The 16,687-nt window shown below is 44.0% G+C and overlaps 1 protein-coding gene across 1 annotated transcript in view; it reads left to right on the forward strand.

The window, feature by feature from the left end:
- Positions 1 to 16,687, forward strand: part of PLB1 (phospholipase B1) — a 65,582-nt gene that overhangs the window by 29,040 nt on the left and 19,855 nt on the right. Inside the window, exons 20-27 of the mRNA XM_067564798.1 lie at positions 588 to 692; positions 3,296 to 3,391; positions 4,411 to 4,482; positions 8,934 to 9,011; positions 11,903 to 11,963; positions 13,291 to 13,349; positions 14,886 to 14,953; positions 15,587 to 15,630. Of these exons, the coding sequence (XP_067420899.1) occupies positions 588 to 692; positions 3,296 to 3,391; positions 4,411 to 4,482; positions 8,934 to 9,011; positions 11,903 to 11,963; positions 13,291 to 13,349; positions 14,886 to 14,953; positions 15,587 to 15,630 (583 nt within the window). The remainder of the gene's footprint in view (positions 1 to 587; positions 693 to 3,295; positions 3,392 to 4,410; positions 4,483 to 8,933; positions 9,012 to 11,902; positions 11,964 to 13,290; positions 13,350 to 14,885; positions 14,954 to 15,586; positions 15,631 to 16,687) is intronic.

A 16,687-nucleotide genomic window follows, 5' to 3' on the forward strand; every position in this document is an offset into this window, starting at 1 on the left:
ATCCTCCCTGTTTTAGATTTACCCGTATCTGCGCCTGCACATCAGCTGTTTTGCAGCCAGCAGTCCTCCATCAGCTGTTGAGTCCCTGCCACCTCAAACAGCTGATGAACCTTGACCACCCAACAGCTGATCAGCCCAGCTGCCCCTCCCACCCAACAGCTGATCAGCCCAGCTGCCCCTCCCACCCAACAGCTGTTCACTGCCAGCAGCCTATCAGCCCTGCCAGCAGCCTATCAGCTGTTCACTGCACCCCTGGCTGGCAGCTGCTCCAGAAGTCATAGAGGTCCCAACCTCTGTGACCATCTGACTGCAATCCACAAAAAATGGTCCGTAGATATCCTGCAGATATAAAATGGATATTGGCAGATTTGCAGGGCTCTACCCCTCTCCTACTACTTTGTTATTATTCAGAACACCAGTGTGATAAAACCAGCAGGAAAACTCTATCCCTAACACAAACCCATAAGTAGGACTTTCCTCACCCAACTTTCATCCCTCATAAACAATCACTCCCATCATGCTCTACACACCACTAAGGGTGACAAAGTGGTTGGTGGATAGATAATGGTCTTTTTTGTCTCTTACAGAACAGCACTCGGAAGCTAGTGGAGTCTGGCAGGTATGACACCCAGGAGAATTTCACGGTGGTACTGCAGCCTTTCTTCCGAAATACCAAGATTCCTCTTCTTCAGGTAGGGCCAGAGGTCACTGTCAGTATTTGGGTGGCTAAGTGCAGGCATCTAACATATCTAGAATATATGAAAGTATCAGGGTTTGCCAGATATTCCTGAAGTCCTCATGTTCCCCCATATGGATATAATTCAGGGGTTCTCAAACTTTTTTTCCCTAGAATCCCTTTGAAAATATTTCAGATTGTGACAACCTTCCTCCCGCCAAAAAATGACGACCCCTCCCATGCCATCCCAGTCTCCCCTCCTCCCTGTCCCCCCCATGCCATGACACCCTTACTTCTGTGCTGCTGCTGGGCGCGGTGCTGCCTTCAGAGCACCCAGCCAGCAGCTGATGCTCTCTGACCGCCCAGCTCTGAAAGGCTCTGGCTGTCAGCCATGCACACAGCCAAGGCATGAATGGGGGCTGACAGTTTGCGACCCCCCCCCCCCCCATAATAACCTCATGATCCCTTGAGGGGTCCCAACCCCCAGTTTGAGAACCCCTGTTATAATTGTTTTTGACATATTATGCTGTTGGAATTCCTGAACGATTCCCAATACTTGCATTTACATACTTTATTTTTATATGAATTACCGTTTTAACCTTTGAAAAATGATTTAAAGATTAAATTAAAAATTAAATTACAAGATATATTTATGCATACTTGTTCAGCAAGGGCCTGTGTTAATATAATACTAATAATAATAATACTATTAGCTCTTATATAGTGCTTTTCATCAGTAGATCTCAAAGCACTTTGCAAGGAAATTAGTATCATTATCCCCATTTAAAGATGGGGAAACTGATTAATCAAGCTGCATACTCAAATACACAGAGTCCTGGCAGGGCCCAAGCATAACTTTTTCTGGCTCAGTACAAAGTTGTAACACGGGCTTCCCCTACCCCCCACACACATACTCATGGGGGTTGCAGCCTAAGCTGGGCCCCCCAGGGCCTCTGGGCCCCAGTAAAGTGTACCCTTTCCTGCCCTCCCCCACCCCCATGTGGGGGCTCTGAGTCTTGGCAGTTACGTTAGAGCTTTTAAAGCTGCCTGGCAATAACCCTCACTATTAACTAACAAGTCATCATTTCTTTCTGACCCATGATCTTGCTCTTCTATGCCTGTGCAGAGGGAGGGATCTACATAGTAATCAGTACAAAATGTAGTCTTATGCAATCAGCCATTTTCCCCATCTTTGGCAGGAGGAGGCGGTTCCAGTGCCTGAGTGGTGTGTTAAGCAAGCTAGTAAATCTAAGAACTGACACAAACCTTTTCCAAAGCTTGAAAACCATTCACAGATTTTTTTCACACACATCTGCACTTCTGATTTCAGCTGGAACTGGAAGTAGATGTGGTAAAATTCCAAACAGGAGGTGCTGTGATATTAGTGGGCCAGAGGGAACCAGAAAATGCCAGAAATAACTGGTGACAAGTTGCAAAAGTTCAGCTTCTTCTCCTAATCTTTTGAGTCTGCAAAATTAAGCTGAAAATCTCACAAAAACATTAGCTTTGATTTCTGGTCAGGCCAGCTTTTGTGAAAATCCCTGTCTGTGGGTTTTGACACTGGCTAGAAACATGGAAATGAAAAATAATAGACGCAATTGGTTTCTAAAAAATGTTTAGACCTCAGAAAGAATTTTCTTCTAGTCTTGCAAGAAATCAGATTTTTTGGTATTATATCCAAACTTTAAATGGGCCTGACCCAAAATCCTGGCTACAAACTTGGTGGAAGATCAGATACAGATCCACAATTTGGCTGCAGGTCCTTACTTCTCTAATGAGCCAACCCAAAATTCTTGATCCAAACAGCCCCAAACTGAGGAAGTTCAGTTCTGGATCCAAACTTTGTGGCCTTAGTCCATCTAATCCAAACTGTTTTACTCACCCCTAAAATCTCATGAGAAAACCAAGCTTTTAAAACTTCCAAACCCAAGCGGTTTCATCTATTACCAAATCAATAATAAACTGGAGTTCTGCTCTGAAAAGTGACTGCTTGGGTGTATTCAGTCATGTCTGCTAACTTCAGTGAGAAACAACACTTACTGTTTTTTACCCGTTAGCCCTACAGAACTGACACAGCTGCAAAAGAGGGAGCTATGAAAGAAGGAGTTTCTTCTTCTGTTCCTTCCTGTGTATCATCAGTGGACTTGTTTACTAACTTCCACTAAGCTATACCTGAGCAAACCCACTGAGGAGTGTAATGTGGTTTGCAGAACCCTTATTCCTGGTGGTGATCCTTGAGAAGGAAAAAGCCCAGCTTGACTCTCAGATCCCAGCTGAGTTTGCAGCTGTGGCACTGGAGATCCTAGAGAGACTAAACACAGAACCCAACAAATGCCATTTTTGGAGTTACTTCTCAGGGTAGAACAGCACATTCACACATATGAACTTTTGGGTATTTATCCTTTTTTTTGGCTGTCCCATCACTAGTACTTGGTGACCCTGCCTGGTAGTACCCCACTTCATCTCCCCAGATGGCCAGTAGGCCTTCCACATGGGAGTGTATACTGCAAATGCCATACTGCTATTCCCAATAGCCTCTGTTCCAATCTTGCTGAATCAAACTAACAAAGTACTAAAGAACTTCTTGCACTCAGATGTCCTTTACACTTTCCTTTTCAGGATGGGCATGCAGATATCTCTTTCCTTGCACCAGACTGTTTCCATCTGAGTCAGAAATCCCATTCTCAGCTCTCCAGGGCTCTCTGGAACACCATGGTAGGTTGGCATGGACTTGTATATAAGGTTCATCAACCAGAACTGATTCAAAGTGTCTTTAAAATCATCTCCTTTGTGTAATAATTGTTGCATTGGGGGACTGGGTGGCTCAGGCCACTGTTGAATGGTTCTGGGTCCCATTGTCTTTCGTTCACCTATTCAAATCCAGCCCAGGCCAGTGCTGATTAAAGGTCTCTTCCCTCTGTTGGCCATGAGTTTGGTGGACTCAGTGCACACCCTATTGGAGAGGTGTCCACATTACCAAGAATGAAATCCCCTGGAATGCACTAGCTGGCAGTCTTATGAGAGAAGTTAAAGTCTGCATGGGCCATGGAGACTGACTGACCTATTCTTTTCACCTTCCAGATTAGGGGGTGGCAGCATAGGTGATGCTTGCACGGCTGCATCCTCTGCTGTACCTGTTCTGTGGAGAAACAGAGGACGGTAGTCTCCATGGTTGTCCACCCAGAACCTTTCACCTATTCTAAATTCACTTTTTAAATGGGTTGTAGCCGGGAAGATCTCAAGTTTTTACCCAGGAACCCCTGCAGTGGTGCTCAGCTTTCCTTTCACCCACTGCCACGAGATAAGAAAAGGAAGATTCATCCACATTGCCTGTGGCTCTTTATGGGTGATGCCATGTTTCAACTGAGACATAGAACAGACAAGAGAAGAGGCCTTAGCCCTGGCATTCAGGTCAAATTCCAATACAGCTACTTCTGCCTCCCTGAGTCCCCCAGTAATTTCAAGTGGTTACAATATGCAGCTACCTTCTGTGCTAAACTACTGGCTAGTGTTACTGTACTCTGTAAAACAGTTGCCATGTTCCACCCAAGAAATGGCTGCGTTTCAATCACAGGCAGATCAAGAGCTATGCAATTATTCAACTTCAATTTATATAGCACATTTGGATTCTTTGGGTTTAAAATTGCTATCGAAATGTAAGATGAGAGGACACAGCTACAAAATTAATCCTCCCTCCCCTACCCAACCCCCGTTTTTTTTCTTTCTTTCTCTAGCTTCAGCCTCTAGGGGAGAAAACAGACTTCTTTGACCTTATGGCTAACATTACCCTGAGCTGCCCAACTCTGGTAAGTACTGTGCCATTGTGGAAGCCTGGGGTTGGGGTAGGTGGATTCATGCTCTCTTCTTGGGAAGGATCCAGTATTTTTTGAACAAGTCTGCTAAAATTCTGCTTCTCTGTTAATTGTATGTGAATATTTTCTTGCATGATTGCTGCTTCACCGTTTCTGGGTCTTACACTGTCTTACAAAAACTGACCGATAACATGGCTGATATGTGTGTTTAGACCTTTGACCAGATTTTTATAGATATTTAGGTGCCTAAAGATGCTAACAGGCACCTAATGGAATTTTCAAAAGGATTCAGAATGGATTTTCCCTTTGAACTCATTAGGAATAGGTGCCTAGATACCCTTGGAAATCCCAGTAGGCACCTACTTGCATCTTTAAATGCCTTTAAAAATTTGGCCCCTAGTGACTAATACTGAAGAGGTGCATGTATGCTGTACAGTTTATTCTCTAGTAGTTTCCCCCATTGAGTGTGTGGATCTAGGGAGTTTCATGTGGCTATCAATCTCCAACACATGCATTTGTCATTCCATACCAATGTAGCAGTTTCTTCTTCTGACAATTGGGCAGCTGCTTCACTTTATCTTCTGCCCTTTTTCTAACTTCTTAAAAACTGGTGATGTGTAAATTCTGCATTGTGGTAAGTTTCAGAACATCAGTGTATTCATGTACTTTTGAGCTTCTATATGACCATAGTGGGAGATGCTACTAGTATCTTCCATCCTTGCCCTGTACAGCAGTTACCCATTTACAAATTTCTAACGTGCCCATCACTATCATCTGTGTCTGACTGTCTCTCTTACCTACATGAGTTTCAGCCTCCAGTCACTAAATAGGAGTAAAATCCTAGAGAGATCACAAACATAGCCAATTGTTTGGAACATAACAGGAACTGCTTTAACAGATCAGACCATCTGTCCCACCTAGTCCAATATCATACCTTGGGTCATGACGAATAGCCGATGCTTCAGAGGAAGAAGGAAATACCTCATAACACATTTGGCCAGTTGTGCAATGAGAGAGGGTTTGGAAAATTCTTTCCTGACCTCTGAAGAGATGAGTATGTCTTGGAGCATTAAAGTTGGTGATTACCGTTATCTTACCAAATATAACTATAAATGCTGTGGGTCAAAACTTAAATGCTGTGAGTCAGTCACCAACCAAAGAGAGAAATTCTTTCTTTTTTTTTTTAAAGCCAGCTCTGCTTTTTGTCTTCACCCTTGTCAACACCTTCTCAGGGTTTCTAGGATTGTGAGTCACCTTGTAATGCCCCTGCCTCAGTGAGAGAGAGACTTGCTGGTGCTTAACTGGGTGTCAGCTCCCTGACACCACCAGTCTGTTGGACACCCAAACAATCTCCTCAGGGCTCTGCCAGCCCTTATTTTGCCTTGCAGGTTAACTATAGGTGCACCCCAGTCCTTGAGCCCCTTCAAAGCATCTCCTGCAGTGTTGGTCCTTAACCATGGGACAATCACAGAAATTACCAGGTAAACTGTCCCCAAAGGAGCAGTGCACACACTAGCTTGTTTGAGTCAACTGAGGATCAGCTCCAATATAACATCACAGCACCGAGATAGATTTGTAGTGAAAATAATCCTATGTTTATGATCAAAGGCTAAGATTTAAGGGATAGTTAATAAGGCTGAGAATGGAAACAGAAATGGTTACATGTCAAACAAAAAGTGTAACACGCTTATTTGAATCTAAAGTTACTTGAACAGGTTAACCCTTCATCTAAAGTTCTGATAGGTGAGAGAAACTCTCTCCTGACATCTTCAGCCAACATGTCTGAGATCCCCCTTACATGAACACAAAAAGCACTATCCTTTTTGCTTCCTCTCTGAGATAACAAAATATCTCCTTGCATTCTTTTTATATTCTTAAAATAGAATCATAGAATCACAGAGTTGGAAGGGACCTCAGGAGTCATCTAGTCCAACCCCCTGCTCAAAGCAGGACTAATCTCAGCTAAATAATCCCAGTGAGGGTTTTGTCAAGCCGCAGTTTAAAAACACTGAAGATGGAGATTCCACCACCTCCCTAGGTAACCCATTCCACTGCTTCACCACTCTCCTAGTGAAAAACTTTTTCCCAATGTCCAACCTAGACCTCCCCCCCTGCAACTTGAGACCATTGCTCCTTGTTCTGTCATCTGCCACCACTGAGAACAGCCTAGCTCCATCCTCCCTGGAACCCCCATTTTAGGTATTTAAAGGCTGCTATCAAATCACCCCTCATTCTTCTCTTCTGTAGACTGAACAAGCCTAGTTCCTTCAGCCTCTCCTCGTAAGTCTTGTGCTCCATCCCCCTAATCATTTTTGTTGCCCTACGCTGGACTCTCTCTAACTTCTCCACATCCTTGTTGTAGTGGGGGGCCCAAAACTGGACACAATACTCCAAATGCGGCCTCACCAATGCCGAATAGAGGGGAATGATCACTTCCCGTGATCTGCTGGCAATGCTCCTACTAATGCAGCCCAATATGCTATTAGCCTTCTTGGCAACCAGGGCACACTGCTGACTCATATCCAGCTTCTTATCCACTGTTACCCCCAGGTCCTTTTCTGCAAAAGCTCATTGTCTGCCCCCAGAGACAGGAATTTGTTTGTCCCCAACTCCTTGTTGATTTAGTCTCTGGTGTCTTCCCATCCCCTTGTTGACTTCATATATAAGTCGAGCTCCTATTATATTGGCTTACAATGCTTAATTTACAGAGATAGACAGGTGAAAATACACCCTAACTCCTCTCTGGAAAAATCTTTTTTTTTCTCTTTGGTTGGTGAGAGACTTTAAAACACATTTCAGTACATATACACAATTACTTAAATATCCTCTCTACGTACATGATGCAATGATTGAGGATCAGTATGACATAAGCTTTTATTAAAGATTTCACATGATATTTTTCATGGATAAATACTATGAAAGCAGTGTGCTAGGTGTAGTGAGTTTGTCAGGCCTCCTAAGAGTTGGTGTTACAGAATGGTAGACACTTGGCCAGTTGACATGAATGGGTTTCTGAGTCACACCTCTCAGGCAGTGGGCTCCACAGACTCACTGTAGACTGTGGGAGGTGCTTCCTTTTCATCAGATCCAAGTTTACTTGCTATTAATTTAATAAGGTGACCAGTTACTCTCCTTTTGTGGTAGGAGTGAAAATGAATGTTGGATTAGTTTTTTCCCTGCATCCTTCACAATCTGACATTCAAAACTCCTTGGAAACTGTGTTGCCTTTCTCAGTGTAGTTCCTAGAGCACAGTTGTCCAGATCACAAATGACCATTGGCACCTTAGAAGAGATGCCAAGAACTTGGACAGACAGCAAAGACCGAGCTCCAGGCTCATCTCTAGAGCTGGTCTCTTTGATTCAGAATTGAGGCCTGGGTGCGGGACCCTTGCACTCTTGCTGTCTGTTCTGGACCTATTCTGTGGATAAACAGGGTTTGAAATGAGGCTTTAACACGGCAAGTCTATACTTTGGGGAAGCTGTTGATACATGCTCACAGTGGCACTTTCCCTACGGAGGCAGCTCTGTTGTGAAGGCTTCCCAGTTGCAGTACAGTAGCGAAGTTACACTAGAGACTGCTTTTGGAGGGTTCCATCTGTCATTTAGTGTATGTTATTACATAAAATGACTTCAGATTCTGACATCCAGGGGCTCCATCTGTTCTGTCCCTTTGTTTCGCTGTTTCAACACAATTCCAGACACAAATGGTGTGTGTAAAATTGTCACATATGTCAGGCAATAGGGACCAAAGGTCCATAGCAAACCATTTATAAACATAATGGGCTAATTTAAAGGATAACAAAAATCTGCACATGAGAAGGCAGGGGATTTCTGATCAAATGACACACATTTCTGATTTAAACTATTTGGAATTATTCTGCTCTTCCAGTCTTTGACCCTGCGCCTTCAGAGCGGTTCTGTGTTACAAGCTTAGGGACAATTGTGTGATTCTTATTAGGGAGCAGCAAGCTTCCTGATAGGGATCTTTAATCTACATGAGTCCATGTTTCCTGGGGTAAAACCACATACAGCCATAGTGGGAAAAGGGTGAGCCATACATGCCAGGCTCCTCCCTGCTGAGGCAGGTAGTGCTGCCAAGACTTTCCCACTCCCTTTGAAACACCACGGATCTGATAGCCTTGAACACTCTTTGAAGGGATCTGACACATGTGGATGGGATGGAGGGGAGGTGTTAGAATTCATAGCTGGATCTGCATTTCCCAGCTGACCCTTATCTCAATAATGTTCTGAACCGAACCCCCCAGTTTTGAATACCCCTAAATTTTAGGGAAGGGTGTATTTTCAAAATCCAGCTCCACTTTGTAGCTCAGGCCATCTCGAGTTATATTATCTTTTGGCAGCAGATATCCTGATCTCACGTGCTGTCTTGTCACTTGTTTGCTGCCTGATCTGAATTTCTCTCCCTTTCTTTCCTCCCTCATCAGCAAAAACCCTTCCTGGGAACATACAGGAACAGCAACTACACGTACCCCACTCTGGAATCTACTAACAAGCCAATTCAGGTAATTGCCTGTATCGTTTACTGTACATTACACATACCCACACGGATGCAAAATCACTCCTGTCTAGTGGGTGTTCTCACATCATTTGCAATTTGTAAACAGGGTAATTTCTTACCAGGCTTTGAACACACAGGCCCCTCCTGCATCACATCTCTTCCTACGTCAACAGGTGTTTAAACTCTTCTTTTTTCAAGTGGTTTTTTTTTTTTTGCAAACACAATTGCACCAGCCAGTGCGGATTGGGAATAATTTTACTAAAACTGTTCTCAACACTAAGTCATGACAGTCACAAATCCAGAGAGGGGACGTTACTGTAAGTCAGCTGCTCCAGATGTACACTGTACGGGGGAGAGAACCTTGGATTTGTCAGCCCCAAAACTGCAGGCCTAGGTCACTCATTTTAAAGGAGGGTGTATCCACTAGAGGCAATGCATTTCCATGCACTTGGGCAGCCCTGCCCAGTAGAGGGCAGGGATGAGAACATCAGTCAGAATGTTACATGTACTTGCAATATGTGTCAAATTCAGATCCACTGGCTCTTAAATAAAGACTTTACATTGTACCATAGCAGACAAATTACAGCAGAGGGGTTAACATCATTTGTACAGAGCTAATTCCATGTAGGAACTGAAGAAATGAGGTGGTAACCTGTGCTTGCCAGGTGGCTGAAGTCATGCAGGCCTCCTAAAATAGCCATAGTGAAAAGTTCCAGAGGGGTAGCTGTGTTAGTCTGTATACAGCAAAAACAACGAGAGTTCTGTAGCACCTTAAAGACTGAAAAATTTCTGCAGGCATAAGCTTTCGTGGGCTGCAACCCACTTCGTCAGATGCTACAGGACTCCCGTTGTTTTTCAGTCTGTTGGTGTGAGTATGGCTGGGGAAAATGACTGTCCAAAGCCATGTTCTGAGTGGCTAGTTGGACCTTTTTAATGAGGTCACTGCTGTTGTCTAGCTCCAAGCTCGACTTAATTTCCAAACAAAATAGTGGGAATCCCTGTATCCATGATGGTTTACAAAGAACAACAGGTGGCACTAGCGAGTAAGGAAACCACCATTTCCCCCTCCCAGCCCCACCACAGTGCACAGCAGCACCAGCCTTGCTTCTAGAAAGCCGACGGGAGAGCTGGAGTGAGGCTTCTGGTTCATGATGCTTACACTGCAACGGGCAAATTGGAAGGATCCCATGGAAGGAGGCAAGTGAGAGGCAGTAGAAAGAAAAGAAGGGAGCGGAACGTGCTTCTTCCCTCCTCCAAAAATTAACTCATCTGACCTTTCCTGGACCTTTGTAACACCCTGTAAGTGGACTGTAGTCTCTGTGAGCCGCGCCACTGTGTTTAAGATGAGGGCAGCTACATTTGTCTTGATTTTTATCCCCTTGCAAATAAGGGGAGGCTCTCAAGCTCTCTCACAGCCACTAGTTGACATGGTCTTTATCTGGGCAAAGAGTGGACACCTGTGCTCTAATGGGAATTGCCCACGGTAACAATCTCTCTTCCTCACTGGCACATCTCTGCTTCTCAGAACACACTGTCGCTGATGTTGAGCAGTATGGGTAGAGAAATGAGCACAGGATAGTGACTCAAGTATTCCTAAGTTCAGTTCCTGGCTGTGCTATTGAATTACATGCTATGTCAGTAGTTCTCAACCAGGAGTACACATACCCCTGGGGATACGCACAGGTCTTCAAGGGGGTACATCAGCTCATCTAGATATTTGCCTAGTTTTATAACAGGCTACATAAAAAGCACTAGCGAAGTCAGTACAAACTAAAGTTTCATACAGACAATACCTTGTTTATACTGCTCTATATGCTAGGCACTGAAATGTAAGTACACGATTTATATTCCGATCATTTTATTTTATAATTATATGGTAACAATGAGAAAGTAAGTAATTTTGCAGTAATGGTGCTCTGTGACACTTTTGTATCTTTATGTCTGATTTTGTAAGCAAGTAGTTTTTAAGTGAGGTGAAACTTGGGGTACTCAAGACAAATCAGACTCCTGAAAGGGGTACAGTAGTCTGGAAAGGTTGAGAACCACTGTGCTGTGTGACCTCTGACTGACTACCCATCTGTGAAATTTCAGAAACTAACACCTGTTCTTCCTCACTGTACTGTGAGCATGAATGAATAGAGTTCACCCGAGGATGACAATTCCATTTCATATAGATGAGTTCCACAGGGAACATATAGAGTCACCAGATAGTAAGTGTGAAAAATCAGGACGGGGTGGGGGATGACAGGTACCTATAGGAGAAAAAGTCCCAAATATCAGGACTGTCCCTATCAAATTAGGACATCTGGTCACCCTAATTTCATGGCAACTTTTAAGGTTGCAGAATTTGGTTTCATTCTGCATTGGAATGAAAACAAAGCCTTTCAAATTTTTTTGCAAAAATGATAGGGCACTGGCCGGGGAGACCAGGTTCAATTCCCTGCTCTGCCTCATTCAGGCCAGACTTTTTCATTCTAGACCACTCTCAATCAGGTAGAGCAAGGACTCAAACCTGGCTCTCCCACTTTCTGCACCATTGCCCGAACTTAAAGGCTATAAAGTGTGAGAAGCTTTTTTTCCCTCCCCCCTCTCTCTCTTCCCAAAGTAAACTTCATAGAAATCAACACAGCTCTGTGAAAAGTTGGCCTCAATAAAACAGGGTGTTTGGGTGAAATTTCATTTCCAAATTTTATTTCACCAAAACTATTCCAACCAGCTCAATTAATTAATGCTTGGACAGTGTTTCAGGATGAAAGGCAAGACCTGTCGAGCTAGCAGGCAACTAGCTGGGAACTATTCTTTACTGGATTTTGATTTGTTTGTAATATTGGTTCAGTGTGTTCCAAAGTATACTAATATCTCCTAACCACATGGCTGTTTGTTTTGTTGTTTAAGAATTGGGGCAGTAACCTGTTATGTCCTGAACAGACTCCAACCAAAAGTGTCCCAACATCAGGTGAGAGGACTTGTTTTGGGCTGAATCACAGAGAAGAGTCATTATCTATGATTTTAAAACCAAAATCTTGAAACTGTATCACTGCACATGTCCTGTGAAAGGAGAAAAACAAGTTAGGCACGGTGGGTCCAGTGCATCACAAGGGCATTCTACTTTGCCAAACCCAGGATGTTCACCAGCACAGCAGCTGCATTCTACAAGGGCGGACAACTGCATGGCCTGCTTAACCTAGCCGGATGTGCTTGGTACTCTTGCAGCAAAGCAGCTTTGATCAACCTAGGGGTACCTGTTTGATCAGTAGTACTGGTGCATTGTGCCTGGACATAACTGGAATACTTTACATCTAAGCAGTTAATAGGAAACATAGATCTAGAATTATAGAAGATTAGGGTTGGAAGGGATCTCAGGAGGTCATCTAGTCCAACCCCCTGCTCAATGTAGGACCAACCCCACCTAAACCATCCCAGCCAGGGCTTTGTCAAGCTGCACCTAATAAACCTCTAAGAATGGAGATTCCACCAGCTCCCTAGGTAACCCATTCCAGTGCTTCACCACCCTCCTAGTGAAAAACTTTTTCCTAATATCCAACCTAGACCTCCCCCACTGCAACTTGAGACCATTGCTCCTAGTTCTGTCATCTGCCACCACTGAAAACAGCCTGGTTGCATCCTCCCTGGAACCCCATTTCAGGGAATTTAAGGCTGCTATCAAATCCCCCCTCATTCTTCTCTTCTGCAGACTAAACAACACTAGTTCCCTCAACCTTGCCTCATAAATCGTGTGCTCCATCCCCCTAATCATTTTTGTTGCCCTCCACTGGACTCTTTCCAACTTCTCCACATCCTTTTTGTAGTGGGGGGCCCAAAACTGGACACAATACTCCAAATGCAGTCTCACCAATGCCGAATAGAGGGGAATAATCACTTCCCTTGATCTGCTGGCAATGCTCCTACTAATGCAATCTAGACTTAATCTAGACTTAAAGCCAATTGAAAACGGAACAGAATAAATACATGCAATTTTAAATCTATCTAACCTATTTCCAGTTTTTCTAAGGTGACATGAAAGGCTGTGTTAAGCTCTGTTTACTTTCCTATTACTCAAGCACCTGATATGGAGCAAGCCAGGAGGCAGACGTGAATTGCAAGAGCTTATTCCTCAGACTAGTTGATGACTGAGTTTGTGCTGAACTCTGGGCCCACTCCCCCTGAAGTCAGAAAAGATTTTGCCATTGTCTGCAATGGAAGCAAGACCAGGCCCTTAATCTAGGATAAGTTTTTCCGGTGATCACTGGTAACCCTGCTTTTTTCTTTGTTCTCCTATCTAGTACATAAGCTACGGCCAATAGACATCAGAGTCGTAGCAGCACTTGGAGATTCCTTGACTGTGAGTACTGGTGCTTCCCCTGAGTATAGAATGGGAAGGGCAATTCTGGTCTCCCTGGATGTTAGGGTGTCAGACACCATCAGCTGGTGAGAGCAAATTGCTGTGTCCATTTACAACAGCAATATCTTAGAGTTATGAGTGAATCTGGCCATTGTGAAACTGAGGAATGACTAGCCCGGACTAAAGCCAGAGGTGAGACCCAATTCTGTCAGGTGCAGAGCTGCCTCAACTCTAACTGACTTCAGTAGGAGTTGAGAGGATAGAGCAACTCAAAGGATCAGGCTCATACTGCAGACAAAGTTGTACATGCTTCACTCCTTTGAGAGCTCTGTCAATCCATTTCAGTCTTGACCTCTAGTAACCCTTGCTACTCCTATGCTGGGCCTTGAGCTTTCCTCAGAGGACCTCAGTCCTGATCTGCAGCACTCCATGCTATTCCAGCCCCAAGCCCCTGAACAGTGACCTGCTTGCATTTTCCCAGGAAATCTTCATTTTGTTATTTTTATTCTCTTGATTCCTGAAATGTTTCAGAGAGTTCTAACTGTAGTGGTCACAGGCATTGATGTTCTGGGGGCATGATAGCAACAGCCTGAGTGTGACTTGTTCATTTCTTCCCCTCCAGTGACATCCTTTGGCAATACTCATTTTCACTTCTGCTGCCATCTCTAGCTGCCATTGCATTTGTCTGCAGTGTCACCAGGATTTGTGTTAATGAATGTAGTGCTAGTGAATCACTAATGGAGGTGTCATGTCTCTTACTCCTCTATTGACTTACTCAAAACTAAAGCATGCTGGGAATTTTCCATCAAAATGATTTTTGATGGAAAATGTGATTTTTCCTCAAGAAAATGACGATTTTATTAAAATTTTTTTTCCATTGGGAAAATTTGTTTAAAATCTGATCCACATTAACCTACATCCCCCTGAGCTGCCACAGTACCTTAAGGAATTGTAGTTCTGGAGCTTTGTGTCCATATTCTCACCTATAGGCTTACTCCCCAGGTGGGCTACATCTCCCATGGTGCACCACATCGCCTTCTGGCTGAGCTACCACAGTACATCATGGGAGTCTCATGACCACAGTGCATAATGGGAGATACAGTCCTGCCAGGGAATTTGGTGCTTAGGGGACAATGGGAGCATAAGGCATCCCACTACAGTTCACATGAGCCATTGCAGCAGCTCAGATGGATGTAGAATAATGTCGAACTGACGCAAACCAAAATGTTTTAACATTTCAAAATGAATTTTTCTGAAGTTTTTGTTGCACAAAAAGATTAGATATTTTGACTTTGCTTTCTGATTCAGGACTAAACCAAATGTCAACATATGCAAATTTCCTGTGGGACAGAAATTCTGATTTTTCAGCCAATTTTACTCAGTACATTTCAACTGACCCTTTTAATGACCCATTCCGTAGCAGCAGCGTGGGCCAGTAGAGCTCAGCCCACTGAAGTGCAAAGTCATTCCTGCTTCATGCAAGTTCCTTTGCTTGTCATCCTGCCATTTCATAAATGATTCTTACTATCGTTACAGACTGCTGTAGGAGCCCAAACAACCAGCCTGAATGACCTGCAAACAGCCTGGAGAGGACTTTCCTGGAGGTAAAATACACACTTCTACCCAGAAATGCTGTGCATATGAGAGAATGGGAGTTTGCCTGGAATGAGCACGTGTGTGCGTGTGCTGCAGTGGCGTGTGGGGATGGGGCTGCTTATGGATGAGCATGGCTGTGCATGTAAACATGTTATGAATGACAGATGAAGAGGCATTTTTCTACAATCCAAATAACAGAATCCCTGATACCGGGTTGGCAGGCATCAGTGCAATCTGTGCACCTTGAACAGCTGCTCACAAATACAGTAGATATGAGCAAGGTTAGATTGAGCAGCTCTGATGGGGCAGTGTGTGGCATGCCTTGTTATGACGGGCAGCATCAGAGTGACTGGCATGGAAAATAAGTGCCCTGTAGTGCTCTCTTGGTAGCCTATAAGACTGTGCAATGTCTTAGCTGCAGCCCTGTTTGACTAGATCTGAAATCTCCCTTTCGATCCTTTCCCTGAATTCACACTTGGCCCGTGGTTTATCCCTTATTCCTAGTTGAGTATTTTTTTTTTTTTTTTTTTTTTCCCCCAAGCTGGTCCAGCAGCAACCTATGGTGACCATACAACAGAAGGTAAGAGCTGACAGCATTAACCCTGCTGACTGGTTGATTCTGCTCTTTCTCCCCCCTATAGCATTGGAGGTGATGGAACCCTGGAGACTCACACGACTTTACCCAGTGAGTATTTTGAAAATCACCAAAGTGGGGAAAGGAAAGAGCAATCTGTGCTCCAAGACTGGGCCAGGCAAATGCTGGAAAGTTTGTGCTGGCTTTCCACCTTCCTTAGACATGGCACAGGATGCACATCTGTTGGGGATCTGAGCGATTTATTCAAACCCCAGGTTAACATTGGGGACAACTCCTCTGCTAAAGGTTTGAGTCATTTCCTCCATTTGACAGGTCTGGATGGGGCTGTAACATCAGCTCAGCTGAACTGATGAGGGACAGATTAAAGGATGCAATGACTAAAGTGACACCAGTCCAAGGCTCTTCCTTTATTTCTTTCTGTAGCCTCCAGTGACAAGGTGGAAGCTGTGGGCTACTGATGGGCTACAGAGCAATTGGTGGTCCATGGGGTGCTGGGTGGTCACATGATGATGGCTCATACTTATTTCCAGCTGCTAAATTGTTCTGAAAGAAGCTAATAGTAATTTAAATATTTACTGAGCACTAGTATTATTCCATGTAAGCAATTGTTGTAGTTGCCATGGAGATTACAAACAGATGGGAAAATGGTTCTTATGACCATGAACTGATGGGAGGTTGGTCCATGACAAGTCCTCTGTTAACATGTGATCCATACTCTGGAACAGTTTAACAGTGCCTGACAATGTGTAGGATTTTATTTCAATCCTCTTGTGTCTGTGCCATGGTCATCACTGGGTTTTAAAGAAAAATAGGAGTCTGTTTTATACTGTGTGAAGTATTGTAAATGTCCTGCTAACTATAAAGAGGCTTCAAACTCCACCTACCAGATTATAGCCACAGTAACAATAGTACTATATACCGCCTTTCAGCTGAGGATCTGAATGAATTCTATAATCATTAATTAAAGCATTAATTAAACCTCTGTGAGAGAGGTGTCAGTACCTCCACAGTGTAGATGGAGAAACCGAGGCACATACAGGTTCAGTGTCCAAAGTCACAGTGAAAATGTCTTGACATTTAGTCCCATGCCTCAACCACCTGGCTGGCCTGTGGGCTCTGTAGGAAGTTATGCTGACCCTTGCTCGCA

This window comes from Emydura macquarii, unplaced genomic scaffold (genome assembly GCF_026122565.2).
Source record: "Emydura macquarii macquarii isolate MOO-44397 ecotype Brisbane River unplaced genomic scaffold, CSIRO-AGI_Emac_v2 contig_2676, whole genome shotgun sequence".
Classification (NCBI taxonomy): domain Eukaryota; kingdom Metazoa; phylum Chordata; order Testudines; family Chelidae; genus Emydura; species Emydura macquarii.